The sequence below is a fragment of the Phlebotomus argentipes genome, unplaced genomic scaffold, assembly GCF_947086385.1.
Source record: "Phlebotomus argentipes unplaced genomic scaffold, Phlebotomus argentipes genome assembly scaffold_18, whole genome shotgun sequence".
Classification (NCBI taxonomy): Eukaryota; Metazoa; Arthropoda; class Insecta; order Diptera; family Psychodidae; genus Phlebotomus; species Phlebotomus argentipes.
The window spans coordinates 17,436,881-17,452,787 of NW_026776177.1; the positions used below are offsets into that span (position 1 = coordinate 17,436,881).

At 42.2% G+C, this 15,907-nt stretch overlaps 1 protein-coding gene across 1 annotated transcript in view; it reads left to right on the forward strand.

Moving 5' to 3' along the window:
- The window catches only part of LOC132259053 (muscle-specific protein 300 kDa-like), a 63,130-nt gene that overhangs the window by 28,133 nt on the left and 19,090 nt on the right, over window positions 1-15,907 (forward strand). The window contains 6 exon segments of the mRNA XM_059756599.1: window positions 2-306; window positions 368-3,138; window positions 4,692-4,997; window positions 5,161-5,312; window positions 7,153-8,335; window positions 8,407-8,667. Coding sequence (XP_059612582.1) covers window positions 2-306; window positions 368-3,138; window positions 4,692-4,997; window positions 5,161-5,312; window positions 7,153-8,335; window positions 8,407-8,667 — 4,978 coding nt within the window.

Consider the following 15,907-nt stretch of genomic DNA (forward strand, 5'->3'; position numbering starts at 1 on the left):
GGTATGAGACTGGTTGATTTTAAAATGCATTCTTGTCCGTACTAATAGAAATAATACGTTCTTTTCAGATTCAAACATATTTGAGTGATCTTGTGAAGGCGATCGCGGAATTGGAGCTATTGGAGAGACAAAGGACTGAACTGGACGATTGGATCAACAAACAACAGGCCATCGTGTCCGACTGGCTCTCTCGACCGTCTAAATTACGTAGCGACGGTGCGAAACAGGAACTGACCGCAATGAATGATCTTATGACGGCGATCGGTGACAAGAGATCGCAGCTTCTCACAGAAATGTCAGGGCCACGTAAGTACATTGACTACACAGTGAAAATATTTCGTGGTTGACCTAATAAATTCTTGTTCAGTTGAAGGCGACGACGAGACAACCAAGATCGAGGAGCGGCTTGACAAATTGGAGGATGACCTGATGGCGGCGATTGCAAAGAAGAGAGATGACCAGGCTGTCATTGATGAATATCGAAAGTGCACACAAGCCACTCATGGTTGGATTGATGAGTTCATCCAGCGCATGGATGTCCTCGATAGTGGCAGTGGATTGAGTTGTAGCCAAAAGTTGGCCACTGTGCAGAAGATTAAAGATGAATTTGATGCTGCATCGCCTGGAAAATTGGCCACATTCAAGGACATCGCCCGCAAGACAATTGAAGTGATTAGCAATTTGGATGCTCAGCAAGTGGAGGAGCAAATTAAGGGTGTCGATCGAAGATTCAATGATATTTCCAAGAGGATCAATCGCAAGATCCAGGTGATTGAGTCCACGAATAAGGGGCTGGACAATCTGAAGAATGATATTGACAATTGTCACAATTGGATCAAGTCCTCAATTGAGGAGTTATCCAGTCCTGAAGAAAAAGGTGACAATGCAGATGCTAAATTGGCCCATTTGAAGAATCAATTGAAACAGGCTGAAGGAAAGCAGCCTATTATCGAGACACTTGAAAAGAGACTCAACAACATTCAATCTGAATTGGAACCGATTGAAGTGTTGCAGCTTCAAACTGAGATTCAGAACTTGAAAGCCGATGAACAGAAGCTGAAGGAACTCTTGAAGGCGGAAATTGGCAGCTGTGGTAAAGAAATTCAGTTGCGGAAAGCCATTGATGAAAATCTGGAGAAGGCAGGTGAATGGCTGAAGATGAACAAGCCCACGATTGAGAAGGAAAATCCCCTTTCTGTGGCTGATCTTGAAATGAAATTGCACCAGTGCAAGAAGCACGAGAGTGATTTGAAAGAATTCAAGGATGGCGTGCTGAGTGATTTGGATAAACAATCGTCAGCGCTATTTGGATCAGCACCTGAGAATGAGAGAGAGTTGCTGGGCAGAAAAATTCAGCAGATTCGTGATGAATTTGAGGGCGTAAAGCAAGATGTGGGCAATAAGGTGAGTGAACTGTCGGCATTGATACCGGATAGGCAGAAATTCGAGGATGGTCTTAAGGGAGTGACAATCTGGCTCAGTGAGACTGAAGTTAGTACTTCAAATCCACTAAGAACAACAAATCTGCCCACTCTGGAAGAACAACTCGCCAAGTATAAGAATCTGGCCAAGGAGTCTCAGGATATTCGAGGTACAATTGCAAATATATCAGAGGAAGCTAACCAAATATCTCCATCGCTTACGCCGTCGGATAAGCAAAAGCTCTCTGATCAGCTGAAGGGAGTCCGAGATCGCTATGACAAGCTTTCGACTTTGATTGATGACCGATTGAAGTACTTGGAAAGACATATCAAGGAATACCTGGATGCCAAGCAAAAGGTTACAGATTATATCCAGTTTATGGGCTTAATTCAGGCGGAAATCAAGAATTTAAATAAACCCGTTGGAAGTAAAATCGAAGATGTGCAGGAATTGTTGCAATCTTATGAAAAAATTCTCTCAGATTTGAAAGATAGTAAGGCGAAAATTGGCGAGATTCAAGTGGAAAATCTCCCTGAATTGCAGACTCTCGTGACTCAGCAAGACGACACTATTCAGTTGATTGAAGATCAATTGGCTCGCTTGCGTCAACTTCTGCTCTTGCGCGAACAGTTCATAGCACTCGTGAATGAGATTATCATGTTCATCAAGAAGTACACAGGTGTTGTGACGGATATTGAGAAGTCTGGAGATTCAATTGAGGACAAAATTGCACAGTACGACGGAGTGATTCTCAAGATTCAGGAGTGTGAGGCGATTTTGGCATCTGCTGCGGATAAGGGCAATAAGATAGCATCTGAAGGCACAGCTGCAGATCGCAATAGCATCACTGAGCAATTGCAATCCCTGAAGATGCAACTGCAGAACCTGAGGAAGCTGATTGAGAGTCAAAAGCAGAAGCACGAGAACACTCTGGCGGAACATAGGAAGATGCAATCAGATCTCAGCTCTCTCCTTGACTGGTTGCACCAGAATGAGACTCTGGTGAAGTCTCGACCGCTGCTGAACAGAGATCCAAATTGTGTGGAACGTGAAATTCAAAATCATCACTCGCTGCGCAAGAAGATCGAGAAGCACCTCGATGAAATTCAAAAGATCAACGATCAGGCGCGCAATGAGGTGGGATTGCCGGGATCGTTGTTGGAAATGTTGTCGGAGAGTCGATTGCTGCTCACGACGCTGCCGGCGGAATTGAACGACCGCGAGGAGTATTTGCAGAACAACAAGAAGTATCGACTTGACTACCTGTTGCTTGTGTCGAAGCTGAACAGTTGGTTGGAGGAGGTTGAAGTGCGTCTGCAGAACAGCAAACACGGCATCAATTTTGAGAATATAGTCGGTGATTTGGAAGAGCACAAGCTCTTCTTCGGCACTGAGCCCATGATGACGGATTTGGTGACTGTGCAGATTCAGGAGGCGGCAGACAAGATCTGGTCATCTCTGAACAATTCAGAGCAGAATGACTTGTCGCGTGAGCTTCAACACCACAAGCAAGTGTTCAAGAATACAGTGAGTGCTGCAAAATCACACCAGAATCACCTCGAGGAGAATCTGAAATTGTGGAAAGAATACTGTGAGTGCTACGAAAAAGTGAATAATCTCATTGCAAGGTCAAAATTGCCAGAAGAGAGTGTAGAAAATTTGGGGTCGCTCAATTTTATTCTGCAGAAAGTCAACCATGCGCTAAATGATGTTCAGGTGAGTTTGCAATTATTCTATTTATAACTTGATGTGTGATTATTCATGACTTTATGTCTCTCAATCGATTCCACCAATGTTTATTTCCATTAGATTGTTTTCATTATTTCTGGTTTGTGTGTGTTTAATCTGCAATGAAAGCGATAGAGTTGTTATTTTGTATATCTTTGCACTTTATGTACTGATATACATGATTGCGAAATTCAGAAATAGTTTTGTTGGCCCCGCAAATTTTAGAAATTCACACAATAAGGAAATAATCTGATTTTGAGGAAGTCGAGGAAGGATTACGGAACAAAAACTGATTAAAAATTCTCTTCTTGAACATTACCGCCGATAAGGCTATAAAGTGTGTTACAATCAATGAGTTTATTCCGTGTCATTTGATAACGAGTAATAGGGTGTAGGAAAACAATAATAAGAAATACTCTCGCCATAATTGCCACGGGTTCTTGTTGAAGTCAACATATGAAATGCTGTGGAGTATGAAAATTAAAAATAACCCGATTGTTTTTCGTTGGCAAAAGAGTGCGAAAAAAAGACCGTCAAAAAGCATGATAATCACCAAATTACCTAACCAGCGATTATGGAATTGTCTGACGAAGAGTGAAGAAAGCAAAATTATTTTTTTGGGGCTCGGATGTAGTGATTATTGTAGGAATCAAGTGTTCTTCACCTTGACCTCTTGGCGGAACGTATAAATATGCTTCCTGCAGTGCTTCTTCTTTGCCTCCAAGAGATACACTCACACAATTAGTTCCGGTCGTTAGCTATTCCACTCGTGTCTTATTTCCAGAGAGTATCAGAAATTCCCCACTTTAAATTGGAAGGTAATAAGATTGTTGGTGGATGCGCAAGATCGGTGAAATGTGGTGAAATTACGTCGCATTACAGAGATTAAACATTCCGGCATGTCGCGCGGCATTATGCGAGAATTGATAATTTAATATTTCCATGAAGCGAAAATAATCTATGATGTCATCGGCGTGTCTTCACCTTCAGTGGTGGCTAAAGTAGCCGGTCTTTTGATGTGTAGCACATTTTGTACTACTTATGTATGAGTTTTTTGTCTATATGTCTTAGCATTTTGATAAATAAAACACCAAGTCGAGTGGAAATACATGTGAAAATTATTACGACTTGTCGCGAGAATGCTTTGAGAGTGAATTCATTCGATTCATGTTTTGGTCACACACTTTTCAACGGGCTTTTCATGTATGCGATCGTGCAATCGCAAGAGTTCTCGACATGAGGCTAGTCGGTTTGTGGGCTTCAGACAGTCAACTTGCAGAAAGTGTTTAGTAGCAACCGGCAATTTGCCAAAAACAGTGTTGAATCTTTGTAAATACAACAGAGAAGAAGAAGTTATTTTTCATTATAACCAATTAGGAGACTTTGAGTAGTGCGAATTGACAGAAGTTTTCTTCCAAATGACTTTATATGGATTGTAAATGACTTTAATCGACACATTCCGAAAGATTACTTGAAGAATAATCTTATCACAAGTTGTTTTTGCTTTCCTCTCGGAGCGTTAACAGTTGAACTAATTGCAGGCCAAATCAGTTGATGTTGATGCGTTGAATGAGAAGGCGCAAATCATCAAGCGATTCGCCGATGCAGACAATTTGGAGAAGATCGAGCGACAGCAGAGCAAGATTAATGAGAATTGGAATAATTTGATTGTCGACCTCAAGCGTAGGAAAGAATTCATCGGATCGCTGTTGGAGAATTGGGAGCAATTGGATAAGAAGGCGCACTCTCTGGACACGCAATTGACCCACATTGGGGAGCAATGTAAGCTCCTCGATCCTGTTGTCCGATCGAGGAAGCAACTCGAGGATAGTGAGGCAGCGCTTCAGGTGAGAAATTACACCATATGTGGTGTTGTTTGTCGCATATCGAGCTTTAATTGGAAATTTAATGATCCATTGAGTGTGGAAATTGGTTTTCACCGCACTCGCGATTGTGTATGGGCATGAATAGGTGGGTTTAATGTTGGTTTTTTTTCGCTCTTTTTCCCAGGATCTCGCCGCGAAGATTGATAACTGCCGTCCTCTGTGCGAGGAGCTGACCGAATTGGCGGACACAGTGCACGACCTGCTACAGAGGGTCAATCCTGCCTGTGCAAAGAGTGTCGAGGACACTGTGAAGACATTGAATGAGTCGCATAAAACGTGAGTTACTTCCCCATTATAATGCTAAAATATCACACAAATTGACGGATGAACGATGTCGAGCGAGAGTAGTAAGCAAATGGTGTTAAAAATTGAGTATGACCTCATGCAAATTCGACATCTTTTTTTTATTGCGAGCTTGAGAATCCGCTGAAAGTGAATCGCCATGTCCAAAGTCAATATTTACTGTGATGCTAAAACCAGTGTGATGAGTGCCACTGAAACTCATATATACACTGCGTGGGGCCTTTTTCTGACGAATAAGTAAATGAAGGCACTGAAATCAATTGCGATGATCACATTTATCGGGTGGGATGTTTCACTTTTCACGATCTCTGGCCATTGTGTTAGAGTAGCAGATTTTTTTTTAAGAATAGAATGATTGAGATAGAATTGCAAAGAGGTGAAGGACAGTGTTTTTTTGGTCAGTATGACAGAGTTTGGAGGAATACAGAGTGTGGCGTGTTCTGAATTTCAGTGGAAAAAAGCAATAATCGCAACAGAGCGTGTACAATGCTTGACAGACTCTTGATTTATAGGATCAATCGTCTGGGAAAGCTAATTTTATCCACGTCTAGGAGATCGTTTCAAGGGTCAAGGCATTGAAATGCCTAATTAATTCAAGACGACTTATTTATTGCGCTTTGATTTTTTTGTTTACTGAGATGCCGGTGAAGCTTTCGGGCTATGTATTCGACTGTGCTTATTCTTGTGACTCACATGGTGGACGTGTGCGGATGAAATAAATTAATTTCCCTGTAACTCGTGCAAAATTTTGAGTCAGAGGAATTTTTTGCACATGCTCAAAATTCCTATCTTTCTCCCCTTTTCGCAATAGATTTCTTGCTTGTATGTGTGTGAGATGAAAATCGCGAGAGGAAAGCGCGAAGTTGTGTACGAAGATCTATTAATAAAGTCTGTGCACAATTAAAGATGAGGAAAGAAAAGCCGAATATTTAAAATAAATATATCTTTTTATACGTGCGACTAACCAGAAAACGATTGGGTGACGATGGGAGGTTCGTTTCTCAGACTTAGATGATTCTCTCATAACGTATTCTGACGCGAATCACACTGGATGGCTGGAAATTGGCTGAGAAGACATCATAGAAGCGCCCAAATATTTTGAGGACAGCGTTTGAACACATTTGGATAATATACTGAGAGCCCCAAGTGAAAGTGTGCGAGGAAAATCTGTGCTAAAGTCGTGTAAAACAAGGTGCCTGCCTCATGGACTTATATAATGGGATTCGCGTTCCAATTTGCGGTTTATATTCTCTCAAAATTGATTGGAATTAATATTCAGTAGAGCTTTTACGAGATTGAATTTAGCATAAATTATTGCTTGGTCTATTTTTGCTCAATTTTCTCACTCTGGTCTTAAGGATTTACGATGGTGGCTCTTAAATGGGATTAAATCACGACTTTTTTTCCACGTTGAGATTTCACTTCCTCAGTGTATTTTTATCAAAAGATTGTGCACGAAACCTTTTATGACATGCGATAAATGATATTTTTGTCGGAGGGAATTTTGTAATTATAGTTCATACAGGCAGAGATTTTTTCCCCAACACGAGGAATTTCTTTTTTGCAATTTGTTGAACATCAATAATTGAGATATAGGAGAGATTATGGGTGTGAGAGGAGATTTCGTATTTATAGAATGTGAGATCTGCACAGACAATTTTACGCATTACGTCAGGTTTCTTCGTCGAAATTTCCTCTCTCTGGCTTTTGTGGTGAACATCATTGGGCAAACAGTGTGATTTTCAGTGGCACACACTTGAGTACTTGTTTGTTATTCTTCTATTTTTTTTTTCTCTCTTAACTCTCTTTGCAGACTTCACAAGTCGATTAAGGATCGTGTGAACAAGAATCGGGAGGCTCTTGAGTGGATAAAGCGGCAGTATTTGAATATTATCGATTTGCAGAATCAACTGCGAGAGTTGAAAGGACGTGTGGTGGATTTCTATGTGTTTGGGGAGAATCTCGAGCAGACTGAGAATAATTTGAGAGATTTGCGGAAGAACCTCAACGACAAGGACAGCGAGGTGAAGAAGTTCATCAGGAACTTGAGGGATAACTACAATAACGCACAAAACTTCATACCCACGGACATCGCCCAGGAATTGACAACGTTGGAGTTGATGCTGGAGCAAGTGCACGAGGCGATGGAGGACAAGATGAGGGACTTCAAGAAGGCCCGAACTGTCCGATCGGAATACCTCACGAATGTGGATGAGATACAAAAGTGGATTCAGAGCGCTGAGGATAAGATCAACAATCACGAATTGGAGCCGGCACAATTTAAGGATATTCTGCAGAAGTTGAACCAGGAGCATGTTCTAGTCGGCGATAGGCTCAACTATGTGCGCAAAAATGGCCAAGTGATAATTGATCATAGTCAGAATGAGGAGGAGAAGGCGCTCATTGAGGCGACAGTGGATCAGTTGGCGAAGCAGTTGGACCAGATTGGAGCCATGCTGGCGGACAAGCGCAAGCAAGTGGAGAACACATTGGATGGATGGTCGAGATTCCTGCATCTGTACCAACAAGTGATGGATTGGGTGAAGGAGAAGGGATACTTCCTGGCCGAGCCACTGGACATCGTGACCCTGCAGCAGTTGAGGCAGAAGGCTGCCGACTATGCCGTGGCGGTGAAGAGTGTTAAGCCGATCAACAAGAACCTTAGCGAGATGGATCGCGAATTGGAGCAGATCACTGAGTTGACGACGGTTGGAGAACTCAGAGACAAGCTTCAGGAGGCCGAGGACTCAAAAGCTGTTGTTGAAGGAAGACTGTTGGAGAGGAATGGACTGTTGCAGGAGACGTGCGAGGAGTGGGAGCAGTGCGAGCGGAAGATGAAGGAGGTCCGAGCGTGGATAGATAAGACTAAGAGCCAACTGGAGTCACCGCAGCAGCGGAAAAAGCCACTGCGTGATCAATTGGGTATTCACGAGAAAACTCTGGCTGATATATCAACGCAAAAGACCAAAATTCACATGTCCATCGAGAAACTACAAGTAATGGCGGAAAGAGATTTTAGTTGTTGGTGGGAATTTTCATTGGGCAATGTCTTTGATTGTCTTTGCAGGTGCATTTCCGTGAACTGCCCAATGTTGATTCGAAGATCCTCGAAGCCGCCAGTGATATTGTGGTGCAGTTGGATGAACTGCGTGATCTGATACGACAGAGGACGCGTCAAATTGAAGAGACTCTCAATCAGATTGATCTCTATCAGCAAAACATTCAATCCCTGCGTCAGAAAGTCATTCACGAGGAGCAGCAACTGCGTCACATCTTGTCGCCAAGTTATTTGGCACATGAACGCGATCGTGCAGCCGCAGAGGAACAGGTGAGTGTTCAAGATTTCACTTTTCATCTCACGACAACACTTCACAAATCATTCTCGCGCCTCAGAATCACAAATGAGAAAAAGACTTGAGGAAATTAGTCGAAGAGATTTATCACACAAAATTCACTTTAACACGCAGTATGAAATTATATATTTTAATTTATATTTCATTGTTTATTTATATTGATTGCAATGGCACGTGACTAGTTGATGTAATGCCTTTTTTTTCATACCAAGATCGTGAAGAGTTTGTATGGAAGATTGAATATTTTTCATTGTGTGAGAATCAACGATTTTTTTTCAGTATATTTATGTATTGCAAAGTGGATTATTTTTAACAGTTGAAATTTGGTAAATAATGCATCGGAATTATAGAAATTTGTGTGTATAGTTTAGTCCACTCTGCAATGATAAAATATTTTCCATAAAATTTCCATCTTACATTTTCATGTCTTGGGTTTTAAGATGAAACTCTTTTGCACTATATTGGTGATGGAAACACATGAGATATGCAAATCAGTAATCAGCTTAGAATGCCAAGGAATTTGCAAGTGATATCAAAATTTATATACCTATTAAGATAAAGATAAGGCAACTTGCACGTTTCTTGACCTCAGGGCTTTATTTTCACAGTAATATGTGGAATATTATGTTGGTAATCAAACGTGATATTCAATTGAAGTCTCTATCTTGTTGTCTAGTTGGAACACTGTTACACAAAACACCTAGGTTTTTCTCAATGACACAATTGAACTTTTTTTTTGATTTTGTTGATCTTATACTTTTTTCTGTATTTTTGTTGCACTTGAATCCCCATCTCAATCAACGATCCTCCCCATTCGTTTTGCAAAAACGAATAAAACCCGGAAAATCTGCCTTGAATAACCTACGTGTAATGTGTTTACGAAACGGTGAAAATTCCACGTGATATCTACATATGTCTATCTGTCCTGCCCACCAAAAAATATCACTCCTGATCTTACACTAACTGTTCTGATTAATAACACTCTCATTTGGTTTTGGGTGTTAAAACAAAAACGAAATCTATATATGCATCCTTATGGTGTCTCTAGGCATGTCGGGAACGTATAAAATCTGTCCAAGTTAAGCTTAGTGCTCGCAATGAACGCATCAAGCTGTTGATTCAGCGTGGAACACCAGATACTGAAATGCTTCTTGATACTTAGCCTTTAGTGTATTCTCTTATTACATCGTTTAATTCATTTGCTAGTCTCTATTTATTTCCTTTATTATATCAAGTAAACATCAACAAATTGTTCTTTTTTATATCATTATACTCAAAAGAAAAAAAAAACCTTTATGTGTAGCACTTTTAAACCAAAATTAAGCAAGAAAATGCCAAAAAATATTTTATATTATCTCAAGAGGTAATAAAAATATCATTTCATATGCCAACAACTTGAATGCTTTCCTCTTTAATTGTGTTTCTGTCGTATCATACATAATGCAAATATGCAATCTCTTTGGGGAGCAGCTGAATTATCTCTCTCTCTGTAATATTGGGAGGCGGGCGCAATGTCTTCAATCTCACCATCAAATGCTATTATGTCGCCACCACAAAATATTTCACAGTCTCTTTATGTTTATGCAAGAAATCTCGTCCTCATCAAAACATTACTCTCTCTATAATCCTATCTTATAATCTATATACAAAATCTACACATTCCATCTGCAAGATTGTAATAACTGACATGGTTGTATGCCATCAACCTAGGCACTGAGGACCTCCATTGAGGGAAGTCAACACAAAATTGACTCTTTCGTCACGCTGATACGCCAACTGGACCCCTATATTAATTTACCAGTGGTGGTCGGATGGGAATCTGCACCGAGACCAACTTATGCCGATGTCCTCTTTGGACGCAAGCAGAAGCAGGAGTCAGTGTGGCAACCGCCCCGTCCAACCGACTTCCTGGCCCGCGAGAGGGCAGCGGCGATTGAGCCGGCGCTGCCGGTGGAAGTGTTGCCGAGAGATGAGGCAATTGAGCGAGTGCCAGTTGTGGAGGAGAGTGGGAAAGTGATGAATCATGCTGAATTGGACATTGTGCCAGAAATAGTTGTGCAGAAAACGCAAGTGTTGGACGAATCACGTCAATCGAGATCCCCGAATAGAGTGCAAACATCAGTGAATGTTGAATTGCTCGGCGGTGCGAGTGCAGTTCCACGAGAGCGCTCGCGGAGTCCCATTTGGTGTCCGGGTAATACAACGTATGCCGATGTGCTGAAGGGCATGGAAGCTGGTGATTTGCCCACGGGCGTGACCACAGCGGATTTATATCCCTCAAGCGTGTCACCGAGACCATCCAGGAAGCATCAGGTGGAACAGAAGAGTTTCCAGCCATCCAGTGAGATGCAAACAACGATGTGGTCTCCTTCTCATGACAGTGCAGTCACACGAAGAGATGACAAGCTAACGCCATCACCCAGTCTGGTATCACCTGTGCCACAGCACAGGGAGATCAGGAGGAGCGATTCTGATTCTAGTCCCGAGCAAGATGTCACGAAAAAGCCGCAGAGGAAGAGTAGGGCAAAAGATGTTATTTCGCCTCCTGTAAAGGAGGCTTCGACTGAAGAAACGAAGCCAGAAATCCCAGCTAGGAAGAAGGACAAGAAGAAAACTGTTCAAGAGGCAGCACAGGAGCCACAAATTGTGCAAGAGCCCCAAAAACCTTCGAGGAAGAAGTCCAAGAAGCAGAAAAAGGCAGAGGAAAAGGCAGAACTTGCTACTCCTACGAGTGAGGCTGAGATCCCCAAGATTGATGACTCTGATTTGTACATCACACGCACCATCACAATAATTCGCAAGAAAATCATTCGTCACATCACAGTTATTAATGGCAAGGAACACGTGACTGAGGAGGTGATTGAAGAGCCCGTTGAAATGGAAGTGACTGGGCAGGAAATCCCCATTCTCGAGCCAGAAATTGTGATCGTTGATGTGGAAGAGCCGACGAGCGAGTCAGTTTCCGATGAGCTTTCAATGGAGACAGATGTAAAAGTTTCTCAATCGAGTGAAGTGGAAAAATCCCTAAAATATGGTGAAGTGACTGATAATGTTGTTGAAGTGAGATTGCCAATTGACAAGCAAACAGCGGAATCGTCGGCGATTTTGGTGTCGGAAATTCAAGAGGTGAAATTTCCAACGAAAGCAGAGGAAAAGAAACCCGAGAGAGATGAGCCCAAGAAGCCCGAAAGGGAGAAGGCAAAGGCCAGGAAGAAGAAGAAGGAGAAGAATTCCAAGCAAAATTCCGATGAGGAATCTCTTCCCGAGTCTCTTCCTGAGAAGATCACAAAATTCGTCACGATTATTAAGAAGAAGATCGTTCGTCATGTGAGAATTGTTGATGGCAAAGAACAGGTGACTGAGGAGGTTCTTGAGGAGCCTGCTCAAGTGGAGGTTGTGGGTGATGAATTACCTGTAATTGAGCCTGAAATTGAAACATCTTATGTGGAGGAGAAAATTGAATTCAAGCCAATCTCTGAGCAAGAAGTTGCCAGGAAAGCGTCTGAAAGTCCATTAATTGTGAAAGAAATTATCCGTGAGGAGATAACTCAACAATATGATGAAAAGGAGGATAAGAAACAACCACTTGAGGAAATTCCGATCGAGGTGGCTGAAATTGCTGCTGAAATTCCACAAACAGAAATTCCTCTGGCTTCACCACAAATTCAAGGAGGTTCACAGAGTTATGAAACAGCTGAAAGTGCTGAACAAGATTCTGCTTTGGATCAAATTCAGGACATTTCTTTGGATAGATGGGATGGTGATCAATTGGATTCTATTCCCGAGGGTGAGGAAACTGAAGAATTTTCCACTTTATCGTCTGAGGAGATAAAAGTGACTCAATCAATTGTGGATTTGGACAATAGGAAAGTTTTCGCCAAGACAAAACACGTGAAAAAATCAGTGAAATTTGTGGATGGACAGGAACAAGTGACTGAAGAGGTTGAGGAGGAGCCAATTGAGTATGACTTGACTGGCAATGAAATTCCCGTGTTCAGGAATGATGCTGTGACTCTCGTGCACAAAGATCACCTTGGAGAGTACTCAAAAGCCTTCCCAGAGATTCAAGACAGCGAAGATGCGTCCATCATTCAAACTGTTGTGAGACAAACGACGCGAAAAGTGGTTCGACATGTGACGAAGGTGTTGAGAAGTGTGACAATAATCGATGGGAAGGAGCATGTGACTGAGGAGGTGATTGAAGTGCCTGAGGAAGTGGAAGTGACTGAAGATGCGCCAGAATATCATACGGAAATTGTCGAAAGTGGGTCGGGCAAGCCACTGTGGAAGTACATAATAATACAGAGCCCTGAGGAGAATGTCGAGAGGACAATTGTGGTGAATAAGGTGAATGTGATTCGCAATATTGTCATAAAGGATGGGAAGAAGTCAGTGATTGAGGAGCATATTGATGAGCCAGTGGAAATAAGAGTGACGCAAGAGGAGACGCCCATTTATGATGCAGATATCATTGCACTCATTGAGCAAAATGCTGCGGAAATAATCAAAGCGAGAATTCCATTTGGTGAGAATGAAGAAGTGGAGGATGTAATTGCTGAATTAGCAGAAACAGCTCCGGCAGTTTTGTTTGAAGTGCCTGAAATTCCTGCAAAACTCACCAATGGGAATATTGAGAGCAGTGTTGTTGATGATGTGAAGTCGGAATCTGCGAAAGTGCTCGACGATGTGAACAATGAGGAGAAAAGAGAGGGAACATCTTCGAATTTAGAGTTCATTGTGACTAAATCATACAAGGTCGATCCTGAGGCATTTGTGAGTAGTGAAGATCAAGTGGAGTTGGAGCCAATAATTCTAGACGCCACCAGTTCAACAGAAAAGAGAAAGAAGTCCGTTCAATTTGATGACACCGTCACGGTGATCGCTGAAACGCCTCTGAGTGGTGAGACGGAAGATGTTCGTCTCGGAGAGAGGGATTCCACGGCGCCAGAAATAAATGTGGGTCAGTTAAGAGAGAACTTGGACATGGGCCAAGATGAAAGTGTGCCAGAAATAGCCAGCTATATTGAACAGCGTGAGACGCAGCACATCTTTATAGATCCAGCGCCTTTCATGATTGTAGAATTTCCGGAAATATGTGCAGAATTTACACTGACCGCCGATGCCATTCAAGAGGAGGTCGATGAAGCGCCTGAATTGATCAAGGAAGTTGTCAACCAGGAAGAGGTGGTTGCACCGAATGAAGGCGATAAATTGGCATTTTTGCAGAATTTGCAGAGTGATCTCGCCAATGCAACCACTTACAATGCATTCCTGGATGCAGAAAGAGATTTCTATCGCTTTAATAAGCCAGAAAAGACCATCGAGAGGGAAAACAAAGAAATTTCTATTGTGGCAGAGAAAGAATCGGCTCCAATTGAACAAACTGAAGCTCCAGAGGCAGTGGAAGTGAGAGAAGTTATTGAAGTTCAGTCAATAATCAAGGATCACGAACACGAATTAGTCCCGGAAGAAGTCCAGGAAGAAGTCCAGGAAAAGATCGAAATTGTCATAGAAACTAAACCCGACGAAATACTTCAAGATACTGCTCCAGAGCCTGAAATATTAGACACTCCTGAAAGGGTAGGAACATCTGATATTCAGGAGAAAACTATGGTTTCACATTATGAAGTGCCTCATTTTGATGTTCTTTCAATGAGTGAAGCTGAAAGGAATTACTTTTTGTATCTCAATTCGGCCCAAACAATTCCTAAGCAAATCGATGAAGTGTCTTTCACAGCAGAGGAAGTGAAAGATGACGATGATGATGTGATTGTGATTGAAGATGAGCCTGAAGTAATTTCAGTCGATGATACTCACAAAGCAAATGTAACCCAAGAATCCAGCTTCACAGAAAATGACCGATCGATGGAAGAGATTGAAATCAAACAAGTCCCTGAGGCACAGAAACCAGCTTATGCGGGTCTTCCTTTGGATGATACTGTAGATTCTTGGATGGATTCAGAGATAGTGTTATCGGACGATGAGGAACCTTCAGTGACAGTACAAGTTGATAAGCCAACTCACGAAATACAAATTGTAACCATCATGAGAGAGAAAATAATTCGTCATATTAAAATCATCAATGGAAAAGAAGAAATCACTGAAGAAATCGTGAGAGAACCAATGGAAGTTGAGGTCATTGACGGCGATATACCTGATTTCAAACCTGAAATTATTATCATTGAGGAAAATGAAGAAAATATTCAACCAAAATCTGAGTCTCAACTTACGGAAGAAAGTGAAAATCAAGACTTGAAGGATATTCCACAATCTGACGACAAACCTCTTGCTGCAGAAGAAAAACCATCTGACTCAATCACGGAGAAAATTACAAAGATTATCACGATAATCAGAAAGAAAATCATTCGCCACGTGAAAGTCGTCGACGGAAAGGAACAAGTGACTGAGGAAGTCATTGAGGAGCCCGTTGAAGTTGAGGTTGTGGGCGACGAAATCCCGACACTGGAACCGGAAATTGTGATTTCTCACGTGGAAGAGATAAAAGAAGCGATTCCTGATCACGCTGTGATTGAGGATGAGCGCAATGTGAAGAAAACGGATGAAGAAAATCCTCCCGCTGAAGTGGCACAAAAGGAAGAATCAGTGGAAGTTGTTTCTCAGCCCGATGCAGTTCCTCAGATAGTGGAAGTGGAGAAAACGGAAGTGATAGTCGTGGAAGAGCCTGCGAAAGAGGCGGAAACAGTTCCAGAGACAGTGGAAGAGAAAATTGAGATTGTTGAGAGTATTGTGGAGAAGGAACCCGAAGCAAAACCTCTTGATGTGGCTTCAGAGCCTCAGATTCTCCAAACTGTCACGATTGAAGAAACTGTGGAGCGTGTAAAGGAGCCGGAAATCGCCCTTGAGGAGGTTGGAAAGAGTGACATTCCTGAAGTAATCGAGACTGTTGAGAAAACAGAGATTGTCTCCGAGGCTCCTGTTACAGTTCTTCCTGAGAAAACAACAGAAAAAGTCACGCGCACAATTACAATCATCCGGAAGAAGATTATCCGTCGAGTGATCGTGGTGGACGGGAAGGAAAATGTGACTGAAGAGGTTGTTGAGGAGCCCGTTGAGGTGGAAATCGTGGGCGACGAGGTTCCGATTCTCGAGCCAGAGATTGAAGTGGTGAGAGAAGTGATTGAGGTGAAACCCGTCGAGGAAGTGAAGGAAATACAACCGCCTGTTGAGGAGAAGGAAATGTCCGCGGTCGTGTCA